Genomic DNA, 19,018 nt, shown 5'->3' with positions numbered 1-19,018 from the left:
CGATCCGATGTCTTACAGAGAAATTCGCGATTTTCCTAAAGGGGTATTTTCAATTTATTAAACTGTTTTCATTAGTTTGAAAGCATTAAAACAAGCAAGTTTGCAACTGACATGCTTTTTCTACCTGCTATCATTCTTTTGCGAAGACAGCTTGTATCTTTCAGATTGTACAGCTGGTTTCCATGGAGCTCTGCCACTATTGCCTGCCCAAAACCTGGTTGAGTGTGCGCAGGAGTTACATTCCAGTAGAGAAATAAACTCCTAAAATACCAGCCACCTCTCTTCAGCCCATTTATTTCTATACAGCAGTTAGTTAATCTCCCTCCCCTCCCTCACAAGTCAAGACTCTTATCAGTCCTGCATAATCACAATCCGGACATGGCACCCAGTATTGCATTGACAGTTTCCACAGCATTTCAAATCATGGCTCTCACTTTCTTGAGCTGTGTGATTGTTCTGTCCCTGTTATCTCACTCTATAGTGACTCAGAACAAGCACTAACAAATGTATAGTAGTTGAATGAAGCTGCTCACCAGGGCTCACACTCAAGGAGCTGACCTGCTCCTCAGCAACCAGGAAATAAGGAGAGACTGATATTTCTGAGCTGCTCAAGAGACAATTTGAGAATAACCCTTTAATATGTAAGTTAGCTGTTAAGATCTCTGCCTCCAGAGCTTATTTTAAATGAAAGAGGACATTACCAGTGTGAGATGTAATGACTGACAGTCTACTCTCCTGATCTCACTGCAGCACTACAGAGCTGTGTATGAATACAACTAATGCAAGTAGAACTGAACTTTGCGTTACTACAAACACATCTGCAACTCTCCTCTCATAGTGCTGTCAGATCTACTGATTACTTTTTCAGCTTCCATCTCACAGGCAGCCAGCTTGGGGGAGGAGAGTACAATTGAACTGACAGCACTGTGAGAGGAGAGCTACGAGTGCAGATGTGACGCCCCTGAACTAATCAGGGTGTCACGGGGAACTGCACTCCTTTCTCTTACGGTGCAGAACTCACCCTCCATGGTTCTGGGATCCTAACCTTTGGTATTGCTCCATTAGCATTCTAATCCTAGCCACACCTCGCACCACACCCTGTCAGGCACACCAGTGGATGGTCTAGCTGGAAAAGGGCCACCTGCCTAGGGGTCAGGCAGACTGGGGGGAGGGACATAGTCAGAAGAGTGGTAGACCTCAGAGAGTGAGGAGCTGAGGAAGTTGGAGCTCCTGGGGAGACTTTGGTTAGGTCGCAGACGGTAGTCTGGGACCGGAGGAGTTGGAGACCTGGTCGCAGGGTATTGGAAAGGGTGCCCAGACTTAGTTTTGGAGAACGGACGGCACCGGAAAATCTAGTAACTGGACTGGTACCAAGCACGGCAGGGTACTGGACCCTAGATAAGGGAGTAGCTTCACGCAACCTGATAATTAACCTGTGGAGGATAGTTTCTTTATGAACTTTCCCCAAGAGCTCAGAGATCGAAGGCACCAACACAACAAGGGGGATAGGGCTTTCCAGATTATGCAGCCCACTGAGATCCCGAGTGTCAACCATCAAGAGCACAGCTCCTCTAACTAATTGTAGGGAGCGGACCCCGAAAGCTCCAGTCTGACGGGTGACTCAGAAATGTCTATACAAAGTGCATGGAGACAGGTCCAGAACCATCAGCAATACCAACGTGGACGGATTCCCGGACGAGCTCCCCTGAGTGGCAGCGGCACTCAGAGACTTGGTTTACTCCTGTGTGAGAGTCTGCTTAATGGTCGCACCAACACCCACACGACCTGGGTGAGTACGCTACATTCCCCTGAATCTCCCTGCCTGGCCTGCACCACGCTCCCCTACACTTCCACCATCCAGAGTCCCGGGGCCTACCCTACCCGTAGAGGGAACATCATCTGGCTGCCCTGCTCCATCTCCCCCGGGTACTCCTATCGGCAGCGACGGTACTCCCCTTACCGCGAACCACAGGTGGTGTCATGAACACTAAACCCCCTGTAAATAGTCCCCCTTTTATTTTCGAGTGGCCGTAAGCCCCCGGGTCCGGAGACACTCGAACCACAGCAATCCCGGATCCGAGCAGTCCGACTGCTGCAGGGGCGGTACACAGATGTGTTTGTAATGAGACAAAGCTTAGCTCTGCTGTACTGTGTTAGTTGTAATCAGGCACAGCTCTGCAGTGAAATAAGGAGAGAAGACTATCAGTCATTACATATTTCACATTGATAATCTCTCCAGGGAGATGCTCAAGGAGATCTGTGTCCTGCCCATGGAGCCTAACTTCTTATTTACGTATTAAGAAAAACATGGATTTCTTTGGAATAAGACCTTGGATCGCAGATATCAAGTATTCATTTTTTTTTTAACTTTCTATGACCTGCATGACCATACAGACTTTTTTGGAGGGTTGCTCCTACTGACAGATTCCCTTTATCTCCTGATAAATTTTGTTTCATGTCTTTTATGCCCTGATCAGCTGCTATATTAAAGAAGTTGTCCAGTTACCAAAACTGATTTTTTTTCCCTCATAAATCTTGCAAATATGTGCCTCTCCACACATCTATCATGTTATTTTAGCAATATTACCTTTTATTGTGCTCTAGCAGCACATCCTCATTGCTGGCTCCAGCTCTGATGGAGTTATTCGCTCTTTTAACTTCCTGGGTTCAGTTACTACAACTTCCATAATCCTTTGCAGTAACTAGCAATCTATCTCACACCCACTCAGATCTCCACCAAAACTGTTCCCTCCCCTCCTTCCTGTGTGCACTGCCTAATCATGGTAATAGAGCTTTTATCATTTATCACTAACTGTCTCCACTCTGGGACTTGTTGTGCAGGTGACCGGATAATACATGTCACTAACTTGATCCACTCTGTGACTTCTGCTGCATAGTACCAAGTTTCTCCACTCTCACCTGCACAACAAGTCCCAGAGTGGAGACAGTTAGTGACATGAAGCATCCGTTCACCTGCACAACAAGTCTCAGAGTGGAGACAGTTGGTGACATGCTCTGCTCTGACACATAGTGTGCTATATGTCACTATCTTGCTCCACTCTGGCTCTTGTTGTGCAGGTGAGAGTGGAGAAAGTGGGTCCTATGCAGCAGAAGTCACAGACTGGAGCAAGATAGTGACATGCAGCACACTATTTGTCAGAGCAGAGCATGTCACTAAGGCTACTTTCACACATCCGGCTGTAGCAGTACGGCACAATCCGGCGCTCTGCTGAAAAACGAAAACGTTTTTTTTTGCCGCCGGTTTCGTTTTTTCCAGCATTGACTTGCATTGACGCTGCATTGTGCCGCATGGGCTTGCGTTCCGTCCGTTTTTTGCCGCATGCGGCAGGTTTAGCCGATGCGGTGGCCAGATGGAACGTTCCCTGGCACGTTTTTTGCTCCGGCAAAAAAAAAAATGCATCGCGCCGCTTCCGGCCGCTGTGGTGCATTTTTCAATGCATGCCTATGGACGCCGTATGCGGCGCGATGCGGCAAAAACCGTATCCGGCCGCCGCATGCGGTTTCTTCCACTGCACATGCTCAGTAGTGTGCCGCAACCGGAAAAAAACGGACGGGCCGCATGTAAAAACTTATGCAAAGGATGCAGTGTTTTCGCCGCATCCGTTGCATAGGTTTCACAGCCGGATTGAGCCGCAGTGCTCAAACTGGATGTGTGAAAGTAGCCTAACTGTCTCCACTCTGGGACTTGTTGTGCAGGTGACAGAGTGGACCAGATTGGTCCCATGCAGCGTCCGGTCACCTGTGCTGCTGGTAGGAGCACTTGATCACACTGCAGACACCGCAGGCTCTCCTGACAGCTGAGCACAGCGGGCGGATAGTGTGATCACATACTTGCGTGACAGGGGGGATTTCAGCTGAAGAACCCCCCCCCCTGTACTCCACACTGGTGCCCCGTACCTCCCACATCTGACGGATGCTAAGCGCGCGCTCTGTCTTAACCCCTCCACACTGTGCCATCCTCCGGATCCTCCCCTCGATGCTGGGCTGTGACGTGCGGTAGTCACTGACCACAGCCCAGTCAATCACTGAGAGTGGCACCTGCATCCTCTGACGTCATGTGACAGGCACTGATCGTGCAGGATAGCGCCGCTCAGTGCCAGAACTGGAAATAGAAGCCAATGAAGAAAACGCCTATAATGGTAAGTGGAACTCATAGAGAAAATAAAAAAAAATGGGTGAACCACCCCTTTAAATGTTGTGTTCTTGAAATGGAAGGTTGTTAGGGAGTGGCATGACAAAATGAAGATGATTTGAAGATGACAAGCAGCTAATGTTTTTTTATCAATGTTTATATCAATAGGAATTTTTTCTTTAAAGTTACAATCCACATTGGAACTGAAAAGTGACAGTACATTTCTTATACTTAAGGCCATTTTACACACAGAGATAAATCTGTGGCAGATCTCTGATTGCAGTGAAATTGTGGACAATCAGTGCCAGGTTTGTGGCTGTGTACAAATGGAACAATATGTCCATGATTTCACTGCAACCACAGATCTGCCAAAGATTTATCTCTGTGTGTGACGGGGCCTTTAGTCACCCAAACTGTTGATCTTTCAATGCCTCTGATACTCAGCTCAACGTTCCGTTCCTCCAGCTTCAAAGATGGCCATCAAAGTGGCATGAGTAGTGCAATTGTGAGTCTAAACCACTCCTCCCAAGCTTTTAGGCTATGTGCGCACGCTGCGTTTTTTTGACGCTGCGTTTTTGTGCGTTTTTGGCAGCTAAAAACACACCTGTGTCGAAAAAACGCATAAAAAAACACATGCGTTTTTACCGCGATTTGGTGCGTTTTTGGCTGCGTTTTGCTGCGTTTTTGTTCTCTGCGTTTTGCTGAGTTTTTCCAATGCATTGCATGGCGGAAAATGCAGAAAAACGCAGCAAAGAATTGACATGTCCATTTTTTTTTTCAAGCTCAAAAACGCAGCTTAAAAAAACAGTTGTGTGCGGACAGCAAAAATGAAAACTCATTTGCTGGGGAAGCAAAGTCATGCAGTTTTGAGGCCAAGAACGCTCCCGAAAAACGCGCAAAAACGCACTGTGCGCACATAGCCTAACTCTGCTGTTGCATAACAAAAGCAAGGGAGTTGTGGTTAGACTTACCATAGTTCTCACCATGCTATTGTGCTATCTTGGAAGCAGGAGAAACGTAGCACTGATCTGAGCCACGGAAGGCATATACGACAACAGGTGATTTGACTAAACATGACAATTGCATAGTCACTTATAATCCAGGGATAGAGGCTTGCTTTAATACAAAGTATAGCTATTTTGTCTCAAACTGTCCATATGGTCCTTCATTTAACAGTTATCACTTTCTGAATTAATAACTTTTCTGGGAATAGAGAATCTATGAATTAGATGGCATTGTGTCAGAAGTTTCTACTTCCTTCTCTGTGCTAGCATGGTGCTGTGTAGCAAGACATTGAAGGACTTTCCACCCAAAACACAGAGCTCTTGGCATTGTCATTATGATAAAGCTGTTTTACATTTCATTTTAAAGGTTTATGGACTGGGCTGTTATGCCCAGTGGCCTTGCAGAGCTTCATCTATGTGCCGTACATTTTGCATATGGATTGGAATCGGGCATGTGAAGAGGTAAATATGTTGGATTAATAGAAAAGTTGCTTTTTTGCTGCTTACGTTGCAAGTATTACTACTCATATCAAAAGCCATGAATGTTTGATTGATGGACGAAGGTGCCACTATGCTATATATTAGTATCATTTTAATGTACCACTAATTCAAGGGTTCCATAGAGGTTGAAGAGGGTTTACATGTGTAAAATACAAACATCATCCAATAGCCATAAACTAACAGTGACATAACTTTAACAGAGAGGGAGAGCATCCTGCCCTTACGGGCTTACAATCTAAAAGGTTTGGGAAGGAGACAGTAGGATAGGGGGATGGAACAGCTCAGGTGGCAATGACGTCTCATTATGGTTATTGGATGCTGTCAGTTTTCCTGAAGAGATGGGTTTTCAGGTTGCCTCTGATGATTTAAATTGTGATAGACAATCTTATATGCTGAGGTAGTGAGTGAGTTCCAGAGTATACGGGATACTGAGAAGAATCTCTTGTTTTACTATGATGAAAGGTTTACACACTCTTGCCATTCTTTCAGTCAAGTTCATCAGATAGAAACCTACAATAGCTTCCAATGAACGCGTGTGCCTCGTCCAGAGTTCACTTGTGCAATCACGGGCCTACAAAAAGTGTTTGCTACTATAAGTTGTGTTTTGCAGAGTCAGTGTTAGCACAGCAGGTCCATATGGTGCTAAGCTCTATTCATCATCCCTTCTAAGTTATAATATTGCAAGAGCCATTCAACTAAGAGAAATAACAAATATCAGTCAATCCCAGAAAATTGCTAGAACCCTGACTGTATCCTCAAGTTAGTCATGAAAACCATCAATCACTATGATAAAACTGTCTCTTCCTCCCCTAGAAAGAAAGACGAAGAATTACCTCTTTTGCACAGGATAAGATCATCAGCATAACCAGCCTCAGAAACTGCAAATTGTCAGCACCTCAGATACCGTGTTTTTCCAAAAGTAAGACACCGTCTTATACTTTTCTTTTTCCCCAAAAAAAGCACTAGGGCTTATTTTTGGAGGAGGTCTTATTTTTGGAGAAACATGGTTGGGGGTAAGTTTACCCACCAAAAAAAGCAGACACCTCACTTCCCAGGAGACTCATACTTACCAGACCCAGACATCTGCGTGGCTCCCAGGTCCTCCCTGTGATCTCCGATGGGTGCTGCACGCCGTACTCCCCTGCTTCTGGCTGGCTGGATGACTCTGACACTGACACACACACACACACACATTACATCCAGTGTTACAGAATACTTCCAGTGGCAGGGAATGATGAGAGGAAGCCACGTGTCCGCAGGTACTGTAAGCTAGGCTTGCGGCAGGTCCTTGCGCTTCACTGCACAGCCTCTCAGGATTCTGCCAGCCAGAAGAAATTTGTGTCGCTGGATGTGTTGAGTGTGTGTGTGATGCAATGTGTGTGAGATCGGATGTTTGTATGTGTGATCTGATTATGTGTGTGTGAGATTGGATGTGTGTGTGTACGATCTGATTGTGTGTGCGAGATCGGATGTTTGTGTGTGTGATCTGATTGTGTGTGTGTGAGAGCGGATGTGTGTGTGTGAGATCGGATGTGTGTGTGTGAGATCGGATGTGTGTGTGTGAGATCGGATGTGTGTGTGTGTGAGACCGGATGTGTGTGTGTGTGAGACCGGATGTGTGTGTGTGTGTGAGACCGGATGTGTGTGTGTGTGTGAGACCGGATGTGTGTGTGTGTATGAGATTGGATGTGTGTGTGTGAGATTGGATGTTTGTGTGTGAGATTGGATGTTTGTGTGTGCAATCTAATTGTGTGTGTGTGATCTGATTGTGTGTGTGAGATCGGATGTGTGTGTGAGATCGGATGTGTGTGTGTGAGATCGGATGTGTGTGTGAGATCGGATGTGTGTGTGTGAGATCGGATGTGTGTGTGTGAGATCGGATGTGTGTGTGTGAGATCGGATGTGTGTGTGTGAGATCGGATGTGTGTGTGTGTGTGAGATCGGATGTGTGTGTGTGTGTGTGAGATCGGATGTGTGTGTGTGTGTGTGAGATCGGATGTGTGTGTGTGTGAGATCGGATGTGTGTGTGTGTGAGACCGGATGTGTGTGTGAGACCGGATGTGTGTGTGAGACCGGATGTGTGTGTGTGAGATCGGATGTTTGTGTGTGCAATGTAATTGTGTGTGTGTGAGATCTGATTGTGTGTGTTTGAGATCGGATGTGTACTCGGGTGCGATCACGGCAGGGCCTCTGCTCGGTGTCTGGTGAGTGTGATTGCGGGATGCCCACTGTCTATAATGAAGTGTCCTGCAGTATCTTTAACTTTTTTAGCTGCACGGACAATTCATTATTGAACCACGACTAGGGCTTATTTTCGGGAGAGGCCTTATATTTAAGCCTTGCTCCGAAAATGCTGAAAATCCCTGCTAGGGATTATTTTTGGGTGAGGGCTTATTTTTGGAAAAACATGGTGGAGTAGCAGGCACATTTCAACATCAACTGTCCACAGGAGACTGTGAGCAGCAGGCCTTTTATGATCAAATTTCTGCAAAGTATTCACTACTGAGGACCACAAATAAAAAGATGGCTTGGAGTCATGCAACACAATACCTAGACATTAGATCAATGTAAATCTATATGTGAAGAGCCAAAAAAGAAGTACGGGTGTGCACTACCGTCGTGTACCTTGTGCTGGTGCCCGGGAGGAATGAGACTAGGACGGTCAGAGTCACCCACTGCGCTGGTTCCCGGGTGCTCGTGGAGACGAGGTAAGAATCCAAGAATTCCAAAGAAGAAATGAGATCACGGCACTCACAATGAAAATCCGAGCTGTTCTTTATTCAAACCATGAAGTGGAGTAAAACAGCGGTAAGAGAGCCGGGTGCCAGCTTCCTCAGGATGATGGCCATTTCGTATCTCCTGGTACTTCCACGGGTCCACTGAATAAAGAACAGCTTGGATTTTCCTTGTGAGTGCCATGATCTCATTTCTTCTTTGGAATCAATGTAAATCTATACTGTGGTTTGAAGAGTCATTAATTAAAATTTTTGGTATCAACCACCAATGTCTTTATGAGATGCATAAAAGGTTAGAGGATGGTTTATACATGTGCGGAGTCCACCGTGAAACATGGAGGGGAGGTGTGATTGTGTGGGAATGCTTTCCTCGTGACCCTGTAGGTGATTTTTTTCCAAATTCAAGAAATACCCAGCATGGCTGCTATATCATTATCCACTGACATGCCATCCCACATGGTTTGCACTTTGTGAGACCATTATTTGATTGGAAAAAAACAGTGACCCAAAACACACCTTCATATGTTTGTAAATGCTATGGGACCAAGAAGGAGAGAGATGGAGTGCGATGTCAGATGGCATAGCCTCCATAATCATATGGGATAAATTGTAGCACAGAGTATAAGCAAAGCAACCAATAAGTACTCAGCACCTCTTGGAACTCCTTCAAGATTATTGTAAAGGCATTCCACATGACTAAGGGCATGTGCGCACGTTGCGTCGTGTCACTGCAGAAAACTCTGCAGTGATTTGACAGCACATGTGCGTTTCCAATCGCTGCAGAGACACTGCATAATGAATGCAGTGTTTCTGCAGAACAAAAATGCCGATTTTATGCGCTCTGGATGCTGCCTCTCCCATAGACAGAGTGGGAGCTGCATCCAAAGCGCATGAAGAAAGTGACATGCTGCATTTTTGAACGCAGCGATTTAAATCAAAATTTCAGCTTCCAAATCGCTGCGCTTTCAAATGCAACGTGCGGATGGATTATGCACAATCTTCATAGATTGTGCTGCGGACGCAGGACGCATGCATTTACGCTGCAGTGCTAGAAGCAGTGTAAATGCATGCAATACGCACATGTGCGCACACAGCCTTAATGATAAAATTGCTTGAAAGAATGCTAAGGGTGTGTAAAGCTGTCATTAGGGTAATTACTACTCCAACGTTTTGAGGTTTTTTTCCCCGCTGGAGCAGTGCTTTCAATTTAAGTCCCCATGCTCGTGACACTGCCCTCTGGGGTTTTCCCGAGGTGCCATCTTGTGATCGTAACTTCTGACTGTCTGTAACTCAGAAGTTAGGTCAAAAGCTCTCAATACAAGTCAGAACAGGGCTCTCATAGACTTGCATTGAAGAGTGACTTCCAGCTCACTCCATGAAACACTGAAGCAGCTGGCAAGTCACAAACTACCTGAGACCAATATTAAGACGCTGGAGGGTATGTATAACAATTGAGGCAGGGGACTTAGATTTAAAATACCACTATAGTGGCTAAATAAAAAAAAACCTAAATGCTGGGCTGGTGCTTTAAGATTAGTGTCCAGATTCTTTCATAGTTTTTTTTATTTGTAGATGTATAACATTCTAAAATCACATTTCATTTTTCTTAGGCCAGAATTAGGGCAGGTGTGCAATTAAAGAAAGCTGAAGAAAGAGGCAATGGAAATGGTAAGCACAATAATTTATATATTAAATCACTAGTAAATCACAGGAAATAAATATACTGGACTCTTAAAGATCACTAATTGCTCTGTAATTTTGTAATATATAGTAAGTGTTGATCTGAGCATTGATCGTGGATTCTGTGACTATAAGTGTATGCGTAATCTGCTTGGATGAGTAAATTTATTCTCAAACCACACTTAACCCATTCCCGACATGGCCAATTTCCGTTTACTTTTTTATTTTTCTGTCCACATAAACTTATGAGGGCTTATTTTTTGGTGGGAGGAGTTGCACTTTTGAATGTTATCATTCATTTTACCACATAGTGTACTGGAAACCGTCAAAAAAATTCTGAAAAAAAAGCATTCTGACATTTTTACCACACAACACAAAAAACAATCTGACAATTGAATTCTTCTCTGTAGTACGATTACAGTGATACCAAACGTCCAGGTTTTTTTTTCTTATTTTAGTGGTGAAAAAAAATCAGAACTTTGTATAAAAAATTTTTTGAGGGGAGATGTGTTGCTATTTTCCGAGATCTGCAATGGTTTAAATTTTTGTTCCATAGAGCCGTGTGAGATCTTATTTTTTGCGGGGCAAGACAACGTTTTTACCAATTCTATGTTGGGATAGATATAACGTTTTGATCACTTGTTACAGCATTTTTAGTGGTATTAAAGTGACCAAAAAACATATTTTTGACGTTCTTGATTTTTTCCATTTACCACTGGGTTAATTATTTTTATATTTTGATAGCTTGGACTTTTATGATGCAATGATACCACATGTATTTTTCATTATCTTTATTTTTAATGGGGGAAAAGAGGGGTGATTTGAACCTGTATGTTTTTTTTACTCTGGATATTTTTTATATTTTTTTAAAACTTTTTTTTACTTTTCACTGTATTTGTTAATCCCCTTAGGGACTTCAACCTGCGATCATTTGATCAATTGTGCTATAAACAGCAATGCCATAATATTGCTGTATATAGGAAACATCCCAATCTCCTTTGAAGCCCGGCCACAGGCAGGGTTTCAAGGGAGCTCCATAGTGACATGCACATAGGTCTTTCACGGGTAACAATATCGGGAAGAATTCCACTCCACCTACGAATGTTAGTAGCAGGTCCTACCTGTAAAGCCAGAGTCACACGACCGTAGATTCTCTCACCTGAGAAAATTGGGTCAATTATAGTAATGACACGGGTTAGTGTCCACTGACAGCACTCGTCCAATTTAACCAGTAGGGTAAGCGAGGCCCAACAGACAGCCATCACCCAGTGAGCCCGCTCCATTTACCTGCTACCAACTTGAACCGCACATGTATGATGGTTGGCGATAAGGGTTAAAGGGAATCTGTCAGTAAAAAAAATGGTATTTACCTGTAGTCATAGTGGTGATCTGCAGGTTAATACAGTTTTAAATACTTGTGGCTGTCAAATTGTACTTGTGACTGGCTACCAGCAGAAAATGAAATATTTGCATAACCAAACAAATACTAATAACCATTCAATCTCAGACCAATCTATCTATATATATAATTGCCTTATTCTGTCTGTCTGTCTGTCTGTCATGCTCCAAAATTGTGTCACCGTGACAGTGTCACCGTGACATGTCCTTACGGTGACACAAAGCTGATTGGCCGCTGGGCTCGCCATGGCCCCGCCCCCCCACACCGATTGGCCGCTCGCCCAGGTTGCGCCCCCACACGGATTGGCCAGCCGCTCGCCCAGCCTCCGCCCCCCCCACAGATTGGCCTCTCGCCCCGGCACCCTGCAGGCATTGGCAATTCGGCCACGCCATGCCCCGCCCCCCTCACGCAACGCACGTTAGCTCTGGCCCCGCCCACCTCCCCCCGCGCATTCCCCGAACTGACAGGGCTGTCACGGAGGTGAGTACTGTACTCCCCCCCCCCCTCTCCCCCCCTTGCGCATTCCCCGAACTGACACGGCTGTTAAGGGGGGTGAGTACTGTACTCCCCCCCCCCCCCATCCCCCATCCCCCGCTCGCACGGGAGTGGTGTGGGCTCCCGTGCGAGCGGGGGACGGGATACGTTGGCATGGTTACAAGCGCATCGAGGTCCTGTAGCGGCGGAAGATCCACACGCACACACACACACACACACATCAGCTCACACTCACTCTCACACTCACTCTCCCACACCTCACACACACATCACATCGCATCCACACACTCACAGCATCCGGCGATATCGCTTGCTTCTCGGCCTCGATACTGTGCTGTTGTGACCTTCCAGGACCTGACGGAGGATCACATGGCCAGAAGCATGTGGTATCTCCGGATGTTGTGACTGTGAGCGCGTATGTGCGATATCGTCAGTGTCTGTGTGTGTGAGTGTATGCGATCGGGTGTGTGTGTGTCGGGATCGGGTGTGTGTGAGTGGATGCGATCGTGTGTGTGAGTGGATGCGATCGTGTGTGTGAGTGGATGCGATCGTGTGTGTGAGTGTCGGGATCGGGTGTGTGTGAGTGTATGCGATCGTGTGTGTGAGTGGATGCGATCGTGTGTGTGAGTGTCGCCAGAGGAGGGGACAGAGAGGGGCTGAGGCTGGGGACAGAGAGGGGCTGAGGCTGGGGACAGAGAGGGGCTGAGGCTGGGGACAGAGAGGGGCTGATGCTGGGGACAGAGAGGGTCTGAGGCTGGGGACAGAGAGGGGCTGAGGCTGGGGACAGAGAGGGTCTGAGGCTGGGGACAGAGAGGGTCTGAGGCTGGGGACAGAGAGGGGCTGAGGCTGGGGACAGAGAGGGTCTGAGGCTGGGGACAGAGAGGGGCTGAGGCTGGGGACAGAGAGGGGCTGAGGCTGGGGACAGAGAGGGGCTGAGGCTGGGGACAGAGAGGGGCTGAGGCTGGGGACAGAGAGGGGCTGAGGCTGGGGACAGAGACGGGCTGATGCTGGGGACAGAAGGCTGATGCTGCGGGTAGAGAGGCTGATGCTGGTGCAGCATGGGGGATGGATTACAATGGGGGGTGCGCAGCATGGGGGATGGAGCACGTTTGGGAGTGCGCAGCATGGGGAATGGAGCACGTTTGGGAGTGCCCAGCATGGGGGATGGAGCACGTTTGGGAGTGCGCAGCATGGCGGATGGAGCACGTTTGGGAGTGCGCAGCATGGCGGATGGAGCACGTTTGGGAGTGCGCAGCATGGCGGATGGAGCACGTTTGGGAGTGCGCAGCATGGCGGATGGAGCACGTTTGGGAGTGCGCAGCATGGCGGATGGAGCACGTTTGGGAGTGCGCAGCATGGCGGATGGAGCACGTTTGGGAGTGCGCAGCATGGCGGATGGAGCACGTTTGGGAGTGCGCAGCATGGCGGATGGAGCACGTTTGGGAGTGCGCAGCATGGCGGATGGAGCACGTTTGGGAGTGCGAAGCATGGCGGATGGAGCACGTTTGGGAGTGCGCAGCCTGGCGGATGGAGCACGTTTGGGAGTGCGCAGCATGGCGGATGGTGCACGTTTGGGAGTGCGCAGCATGGCGGATGGTGCACGTTTGGGAGTGCGCAGCATGGCGGATGGAGCACGATGGGAAGTGCACAACACACCACACACACACACACACACTGGGAACCACAAACAACTGCCCTACACAGACACCCACACACACAAACAACGCTGCACACACACAACACCCAACACACAAACACCGCGGCACACACAAATATACGCACATACCGCACAACACACACATTGCACAAAACATACCTCCCCCCAAAACACACCACACACACACAAACCGCGCAACACACAACGCTACAGACACACAGCGCTCCACAAACAACGCAACACACATACAACACCGCTCTCACCCCCGTCACACCCAGACAACACCCAGAACATGTACAGCGCCTACACAAACACTTGGTAACTACACACAACATATATATATATAACAAAAATCATACATGAACTACACAATACGTAAATTCTAGAATACCCGATGCGTAGAATCGGGCCACCTTCTAGTATATATATAATTGCCTTACTCTGTCTGTATGTCTTGCTCCAAAAAGATGTCATTACAGTGACAACCGTCACATTGGCCGCTCGGCCCGGCCCCGCCCCCCACACACATTGGCCGCTCGGCTTGGCCCCGCCCCCTGCACACGGCCGCTCAACTCGGCCCCGGCACACGTTGGCCACCCGGCCCTGCCCCAGGCACACGTTGGCTACTCGGCCCCGTCCCCGGCACACGTTGGGCACCTATACACCTGCCCCCAGGACTACTCCACCTATTAGACACCCCCCCAGGACTACTCCACCTATTAGACACCTCCCCCCAGGACTACTCCACCTATTAGACACCTCCCCCCAGGACTACTCCTCCTATTAGACTCCTCTCCCCCCAGGACTACTCCCTTCTATTAGACGCCTCTCCCCCCAGGACTACTCCTTCTATTACTCCTATTAGACGCCTCTCCCCCCAGGACTACTCTTCCTATTATACTCCTCTCCCCCCAGGACTACTCCTCCTATGATACTCCTCTCTCCCCAGGAATACTCCTCCTATGATACTTCTCTCCCCCAGGACTACTCCTCCTATTATACTTCTCTCCCCCCAGGACTACTACTCCTATTATACTCCTCTCCCCCCAGGACTACTCCTCCTATCATACTCCTCTCTCCCCAGGACTACTCCTCCTATTATACTCCTCTCTCCCCAGGACTACTCCTCCTATTAGACTCCTCTCCCCCCAGGACTACTCCTCCTATTATACTCCCCTCCCCCCAGGACTACTCCTCCTAATATACTCCTCTCCCCCCAGGACTACTCCTCCTATTATCTTTTTCACCCCCTAGGACTACTCCTCCTATTATACTCCTCTCTCCGCAGGACTACTCCTCCTATTATACTCCTTTCTCTCTAGGACTACGCCTCCTATTATACTCCTCTCCCCCCAGGACTACTCCTCCTATTATGCTCCTCTCCCCCCAGGAATACTCCTCCTATTATGCTCCTCTCCCCCCAGGACAACTCCTCCTATTATACTCCTTTCTTCCCAGGACTACTCCTCCTATTATACTCCTCCTATTATAGTCCTCCTATTATACTCCTCTCTGAGGGGTGCACAGCATTGGGGATGGAGCACGATGGGGGGTGTGCAGCACGGGGGGATGAAGCACGATGGGGGGTGCACAGCATGGGGGGATAAAGCACGATGGGGGTTGCGCAGCATGGGGGGATGAAGCACGATGGGGGTGCGCAGCATGGGGGGACGAAGCACGATGGGGGGTGCAGCATTGGTGATGGAGCATGATGGGGGTGCACAGCATGGATGATGGAGCATGATGGGGTTGCTCAGCATGGGGGATGGAACACGATGGGGGTGTGCAGCATGGGGATGGAGCACGAAGGGGGGTGTGCAGCATGGGAGATGGAGCACGATGTGGGGTGCACAGCATGGGGGATAGAGGACGATGGGGGTGCACACCTCCCCCCAAAACACACACACACACACAGCCACACACACACCGCACAACACACCACACACACACTGGGAACCACAAACACCGCCCTACACAAACACCCACACACACAGACAATGCTGCACACACACAACACCCAACACACAAACACCGCGGCACACACAAATATACGCACACACCGGGCAACACACACACACTGCACAAAATATACCTCCCCACAAAACATACATACGCACCCCACACCCACACACCCACATAAACCGCGCAACACCCACATAAACCGCGCAACACACACAGCACCACACACACACAACGCTGCAGACACACAGTGCTCCACAAACAACGCAACACACACAACGCAACACACAAACAACACCGCTCTTACACACCCCCACACCCAGACAACACCCAGAACATTTACAGCGCTCTACACAAACACTTGGCAACTACGCACAACAACATCTATATATGTAACAAAAATCATACATTAACTACACAATAAATTCTAGAATACCCGATGCGTTAGAATCGGGCCACCTTCTAGTGAATTAATAAAGGCTTAGTGCCTTTAACATTATCATGACTAAATATCCTTTATTCCTTTTTCTGACATAATTAAAGTTGCTATGTAGAACTCTGGAATAGAACATTTCTTCGGTTAGGGTCCTCACGTCTTCATTTTACAGGCTTGTCTATGCTTGGGGTGCAAATCTGCAGTAACTGTATTTGATTATAGACTTGTGATATCTTACAGAGCGCTGTATGTGCTGTCAGGATTCACTGGTGCTGGCAGATGCATGACTGCAAGTATGCGATTTACATAATTTCAGCCACATTCTGATTAGACATGTCTGGTTTCACTGAAATCACTTCTACTAAACTAAGCCACACACATCTAGTCGCCAGTTCCTGCTGCTGGCACTGGAGAATCCTGACATCATGCACAATGTGCGCTGTAAGGATTCACAAGTCTGCAGTCATATAGAGTGACTGCAGACTTGGGCCCGCACCTGGACAACCCTTTAACTGACAAAATACATATATTGCGCACATTTATTTGTAAATTACTAAGAATTATTTCTTTTCAATTGTTTAGGAGAGTCAAAGCATGCTGAAAATGAGAATAAAGGTGCCATTATCCTAGGAAACATCGCTGCGGAGACCTGTGAAGCAGAAATGGTTTCAGAAGATGATTTCCCATTAGAGGCATCCATTGTCGTAGGAGATGTACTAACAACGAAACAGCTGATCATCAGGCGTGGACTGGCATTGTTTTTATGTGTGACCATATTAATGATTGGGATTGCAGTCTATTTCATTCAAATAAATAGGTAATGCTTAGAGCGGTTGTCTGATACGTTAATACATTTTTTTCTAGGCATGAACATGAATAGTTTTAAAGTAATAAATGGAGACATAAACACACTTCGGCGGCCCTGCTGATCCAGTGTACGTGACTCCAGAGGTCTATATTGGTTCCAAAAATTATGGATGCTTTGTTCGGAAGTTACGAGGGCTGTTACAACAAATCAAAAGTGAGGTATCTAGCAGTGTTGCGGAATTGGATGTTTCTCTGATAACATGAGGCTAACAATTCAAATAGTTCCAGGATAGTCAAAAAGTACATATAAAGTGAAAAAACAATCCCTTTAAAATTCTATTTTATTAAATACGTCTTAAAATTTCCCAAGTGATTCACCTGTACAGAAATTATCAAGGGTAGTATAAATATACACCAAGGATGCCACCCTTATTCAGAGGAATACAAACAAGAGTAACAAATAGGAGTATGGGGTCCCAAATGTATAGCTCCTTTTAGAGTAGGTAGTTTCCAATTTCTAGTTAGGATAGCCGTTTAATATACCACGTAAATGGTGGTTACTTTACTCCTTGCAAAGAGTGGGGAGACGATTATCTTTGTGGATATAGGTGATTCATTTTAGGAGGTAGTCCATATCATTAGGTGGAGAAAGATTTTTTCTCCCCTCCTTTGTCCTCTTTATCATTAGAGGTATTAATTAGTGATGAGCGAGTACTAAAAAGCTCGGGTGCTCGAAGCTCGGGCCGAGCCTCCCAAGATACTCGTGTACTCGGCCCGAGCACCGAGCCCAATGTTATCCTATGGGAGACCCGAGTATTTTTGTGAAATGACCCCCCGGCAGCATGTAGAAACCCTAAAAATGTCACAAAAGTCTCAGAAGAGTGCTCAAATGACATGGCATCAGCATGGGGAAGACCCCTTGAAGCATTTATCACTCAAAAGTCACAGCTGTGAACAATTTTGTCCAAGTTTTACGCCATTTTTACGGACTCACCAGAAAACCTTCCAAAATGACACCAAAATGAATTTTCATGGCGGAAATGTTAAGGGCACATACCCAATAGTGAGATAGAGCTGGTGTATGTTACTTTTTGAGATTAATACATGAAAGATTTTACGTGAAAACATTGTGTGGCACTCCGATGTCCAAAACGCACGTTTTGTGCTTTTTACTAACGATGTCGGTCATTTTTTTTTTCATTCTATCTCCCGTCGCTCTGTCGGTCTTTCTCTGTCTTGTCTGTCCCCCTCTCACAGTCTGTCGGTCAGTTCCCCCCCCTCTCTCTTACTTACCGTTCCCCGATCACTGCCGCGGCGCTGCACAGCTGTTCAAACTCCGGTGGCTTTTCCTCTTTTGAAAAAGCCGGCCGCTCATTAATCAATCTCCTATTCCCTGCTTTCCTGCTTTTCGGCGCCTATGATTTGTTGCAGTGAGACACGCTCCCACACTGAGTGACAGGTGTCACACTGCACCCAATCACAGCAGCCGGTGTGTGTATACTGTGCAGTGAAATAAATAATTAAATAATTAAAAAAAACGGCGTGCGGTCCCCCCAATTTTAATACCAGCCAGATAAAGCCATACGGCTGAAGGCTGGTATTCTCAGGATGGGGAGCTCCACGTTATGGGGAGCCCCCCACCCTAACAATATCAGTCAGCAGCCGCCCAGAATTGCCGCATACATTATATGCGACAGTTCTGGGGCTGTACCCGGCTCTTCCCGATTTACCCTAGTGCGTTGGCAAATCGGGGTAATAAGGAGTTATTGGCAGCCCATAGCTGCCACTAAATCTGTTACGGTTACTGCGAGCACTGGAGACTATGTCCAGATTTCTTGCTACTGCACATGTGCGAGCGCCGGAGACTAAGTCCAATCTTGGAGCCATTGCACATGTGCGGGTGACATCATCGCTGACACGAGGTCACATGTCTCTGACACCTTCTATGCCGATTGGTCACTGGTCATGTGCTTGTGACGTCTTGCTCGGTGATAGGCCAGCATGACGTCACTCCTGTCGTTCTGGCAGCGGATTGGCTCTGGTGTCCTCCATCTTGGATGAGGCACAGAGTCTATATAAGACCCTGACACACGCCGCATGGTGCTCAGTCCTCTTGGTTCATGCATATGAGTAGACGCTCTGTGCGCGTTCCTCTAGGCATTCCTCTGTCTATGCTAGGTGAGCGCTACCGG

The 19,018-nt window shown here is 47.3% G+C and overlaps 1 protein-coding gene across 1 annotated transcript in view; it reads left to right on the top strand.

The window, feature by feature from the left end:
- Positions 1–16,840, top strand: part of LOC142290258 (multidrug and toxin extrusion protein 2-like) — a 190,575-nt gene extending 173,735 nt beyond the window's left edge. The window contains exons 15-17 of the mRNA XM_075334212.1: positions 5,525–5,619; positions 10,004–10,061; positions 16,602–16,840. Of these exons, the coding sequence (XP_075190327.1) occupies positions 5,525–5,619; positions 10,004–10,061; positions 16,602–16,840 (392 nt within the window). The remainder of the gene's footprint in view (positions 1–5,524; positions 5,620–10,003; positions 10,062–16,601) is intronic.
- Positions 16,841–19,018: the final 2,178 nt, after the last annotated feature.

The sequence above is a fragment of the Anomaloglossus baeobatrachus genome, chromosome 2, assembly GCF_048569485.1.
Source record: "Anomaloglossus baeobatrachus isolate aAnoBae1 chromosome 2, aAnoBae1.hap1, whole genome shotgun sequence".
NCBI lineage: Eukaryota > Metazoa > Chordata > Amphibia > Anura > Aromobatidae > Anomaloglossus > Anomaloglossus baeobatrachus.
The sequence above is the reverse complement of the archived record's forward strand: the minus strand, read 5'-3'. Positions and strand labels throughout refer to the sequence as shown.